Here is a 3,938-nt window from a genome sequence, read left to right on the forward strand (position 1 = left end):
AATTCAAGAAAACAAAACAAATTTATGATTGTGGAAATAAAAGTATGTGATATAATGGACAATTATTTTGCCACAAACTAAAAAGCAAAAGCAAACAATGATCAAGTGCATGCAGTCAACATAGTTTAGTAATCTCTAGAAATGGATATTCTTAACTCAAATTCAGTTCTGTTTGCTTTAATTTTGCACAATGGCATAAACTTCAATTGATGCTAGATCACTTGACTCGATATATATCCAAGAAAATTTAGGTCACTATCACACATGTAGCTATCATCTTCACCTTTCTCTTCTTCTTTGACAACTACATGTGGCTCATACTCAGAAATTTTAGTCACTTCACTTTTTCTATTGTTAACTTTCCTTTGCTTAACAAGTTTGGTTTTCTCTAGTAGACTAGTGTTTTCTTCCTTGGGGTGTAAAGTTGTAAGCTTTTGAACAACTCCCTTTTCTTTTTTTCACTGTTTTCATTTCATAATATGCTTTCTTGCCTCCTCTGTTTTGGTATCTTTTTCAGCTTCTTCTTCAAATGATCTTTTCCATTCAAAATTTGAACTCCTCTTTTGCAACCCTTTTCTTTTCCTTCTTAAGCACAGTATGAATTCTTGAATTCCAAATATCTTGAAACTCTTGGGTTCTTGAACTAGTTGGTGCCAGCCATATATAGGGTGTAAAAACAGATAAAGTTGTCTTCTTTTCTTGTTATTAGCAAGTTTTTACCCTCTTAAATTCCAATTCGTGGAGACCCTTTTGGATTCTTGAGCTAGCTAGTTGGGGAGTAAAAAGTTCAAAACAGATAAAGATGATCATGGTGTTTTTGGAATGAAAATTTTGTTTTGGATGTCAAGTTTATCTTTTCTTGTTTTAAGAAAGTTGTTGATTCTTGACTAAGAGGCCTTTAATTGAGGTGTAAAAAAGAGATGGGAATGATGGGGATGAAAGATGGTATTTGGATATCAATGATTTTGGGGTTTATGGTATTAGGAAAAGTGTATGGAATTGGAGCAAATTGGGGAACACAAGCAACACATCCTTTGCCACCAAACATAGTAGTGAAGCTGCTCAAGGACAATGGAATTCAGAAAGTGAAGCTGTTTGATGCAGATGCAGATATCTTTAAAGCACTGAGTGGGTCTGGAATTGAAGTAATGGTTGGAATCCCAAATGAAATGCTTTATAGTTTAGCTAACAGTTTGGGTGCTGCTGAGAAATGGGTTGAGAAGAATATCTCTTCATTTGTCTCTTCCAACAGTGTTGATATCAAGTGAGATTCTTCTTATTATTGTTGGGCTAGCTATTAGGTTATTTTTACACAGTTATATTACTTTTAAGGTATGCACCTCTATGATAAGCATTAACTGATAGCCTCATAAAAATCATAACTAATCTACTACTATCATATATCATACTATAAACTATAGTATATAACTGTAGTATAACTTAAATCCTTATAGTTATTTTCATCTTTGTTTTGCATTCTCATTGTCCTCACTCCTCTACTGTTTGTTTTGAGATTTCGATTAGGTCCTCACTCCTATGTCTAAAACTTAATTTGGAGATTATTGTATGTTGAAAGTTGGATTAGTTAGATTTGGCAATTTTGTCTCAAATTGACATGAATTAAGTACGTACATAACTTTGTCAAGCAGGCAAATAAGGTAGGTAGTAGTCACTTTTCTGATAGATTTGATAAGTAAATTTATATATCTTTGTTGATTTGTTCTTTTCTGGTTATACTTATCGTTAATGTGTTTGTTTTAGACTTGGTAGATATCGACTTGCTTTAGAAAATTGTATTTGGCTTATATACTTTTTCTTGAATTTCAATTTTTTTAAAAGGTCAATTAATGATTTATTAACTACAAGGGGCATATTATCTGTAGTTTAATTACTCTGTTCCATTCTTGTACAGTCCTTGTATAAATGAGGTATTTTTTCATGTCTCGCAACATAAGTAAATCCATATTTTTATCTAGAAAACTTAAAAGGATTGGAATTTAGAGATCTGTTAATCAACAAGCTACCCCACCAAAAAAAAAAAAAAAGAAGTCATTTTCAGTGCATTAAGCTCCCGTTATGCGGGGCCGGGGAAGGGCCGGACGTGGTCCTTTATTTAATTTAATAATATGAATGAATAAGATATCAAGCTGATGGTCTAGACTTGTGTTTCAAACAATCAGAATTTTCTTATAGACCTGGTGTTAGATGAATTGTTGAACCCTCACTCCTCCACCCTCCCTCCCTAAGTTTTAAAAAAATTATGTACGTCGTCTACGTTCTTGTCAGCCAATCTTAGCTTCTCATTTATGAGTGTCAAGCAATTAGAGCATGATAATATTCACTAAATCTGACTGCCATCTTTAAAGAAGTGTACAAACAGAGAAGATCTAAGCAAACTTGACTTTTCCATTAAGAATTATCAAGCTGTCTTGTTTGTTTTGGCATAAGTGCATTGGACATTTTGTATCTAGTTCATCTATAACAAGATTGGCTTAAATACTAGTCTCCTGACATAACAATAGCTATATTTTTTCCGTTCACTTTTGCTAAATAAAGTTCTTTTCTGTCCAGATATGTTGCAGTTGGAAATGAACCATTTCTATCTCAGTTTAATGGAACATTTCTGTCAACAACATTCCCAGCTATTCAAAATATCCAGGCAGCCCTCATAAAAGCCGGTCTTGGCAATCGGGTGAAAGTAACTGTTCCTCTCAATGCCGATGTATACGAGAGTTCGAGTGAAAAACCTTCAACAGGTGACTTCAGGCAAGACATTCGTGATCTCATGGTGAACATTGTCAAGTTCTTGAATGAAAATGGTGGTGCATTTACTGTCAATATCTATCCTTTTATAAGTCTCTACAATGACCCCAACTTTCCTGCTGACTATGCTTTCTTCGACGGATACTCAAATGCCATCGATGACAATGGGAAAATTTACAACAACGTGTTCGATGCAAACCACGATACCCTGCTTTGGGCGTTGCAGAAAAATGGATACCCAAATATGTCGATCATAATAGGGGAAATCGGATGGCCAACAGACGGAGACAATAATGCAAACTTAAAGGCTGCCCAGAGATTCAACCAAGGATTCATGACTCACATTTCAGGTGGAAAGGGGACTCCAATGAGGCCTGGCCCTATAGATGCTTACCTGTTCAGCCTGATCGATGAGGATGCGAAAAGCATCCAGCCTGGTAACTTCGAACGCCATTGGGGAATATTTTACTTCGATGGTACGGCTAAATACAATCTTTCCCTGGGTGCAAACAATGGAGAATTAGTACCAGCAAGCGGTGTTCGTTACCTGGCTCGCCAGTGGTGCGTGCTGTCGCTCTCGGCCAGTCTTGATGATCCACAGCTAGCTGATAGTGTGGGCTATGCATGTTCACACGCTGATTGCACCAGCCTCGGACATGGGACATCGTGCGCTGATCTGGATACCCGTGGCAACATTTCATATGCATTCAACAGTTATTATCAGGAAAACGATCAGCTACCTACTGCCTGCAAGTTTCCGAACCTTTCCATGGTCACAAACACAGATCCATCACCACTGGGTGGAAACTGTAAATTCAAAATAATGATCCAAGCAAGTAGTCCTAAAAACCATAAGAGTAATGCATTTACATCTAAGCCTGTCAATATGATGTTTTTGGTTATAATTTCTTTGTTGAGTGTTTTGTAAAACTTGTTGAGTTATTTATATATTCCTGTTTTTGTGTTGAAATTGCCACCATATATTTGTTTACTATTACTCTACTCCCTTTGTTTCATTTAATTACCATTTGGATGGAGGGTGTCCACCAATTGTGACTTCATGAATCTAGTCTAGCAAAACATGTGATGGACAACAGTATTGCTTCACACCAGAATCTAGGTGATCAAAGATGAGCAACTCGATTTCCTAGATACTGTAAACATCAATCTGTTCT

The 3,938-nt window shown here is 36.1% G+C and overlaps 1 protein-coding gene across 1 annotated transcript; it reads left to right on the forward strand.

Annotated features, from left to right (window-relative positions):
- The first annotated feature begins 377 nt into the window (after positions 1-377).
- Positions 378-3,733, forward strand: LOC104239261 (glucan endo-1,3-beta-glucosidase 5-like). The gene is made up of 2 exons (XM_009793847.2): positions 378-1,264; positions 2,572-3,733. The coding sequence occupies exons 1-2, from the start codon at positions 921-923 to the stop codon at positions 3,689-3,691; spliced, it is 1,464 nt and encodes a 487-aa protein (XP_009792149.1). The 5' UTR covers positions 378-920; the 3' UTR covers positions 3,692-3,733.
- The last annotated feature ends 205 nt before the right edge of the window (positions 3,734-3,938 follow it).

The sequence above is a fragment of the Nicotiana sylvestris genome, chromosome 8, assembly GCF_000393655.2.
Source record: "Nicotiana sylvestris chromosome 8, ASM39365v2, whole genome shotgun sequence".
Lineage (NCBI taxonomy): Eukaryota > Viridiplantae > Streptophyta > Magnoliopsida > Solanales > Solanaceae > Nicotiana > Nicotiana sylvestris.

Bases quoted from the DNA above. Each gene is read 5' to 3' on its own strand.
- LOC104239261 (XM_009793847.2), top strand. From the start codon at position 921: ATGGGAATGATGGGGATGAAAGATGGTATTTGGATATCAATGATTTTG. The intron at 1,265-2,571 runs GTGAGATTCTTC...TTTTCTGTCCAG, and splicing joins TCCAACAGTGTTGATATCAA to ATATGTTGCAGTTGGAAATG.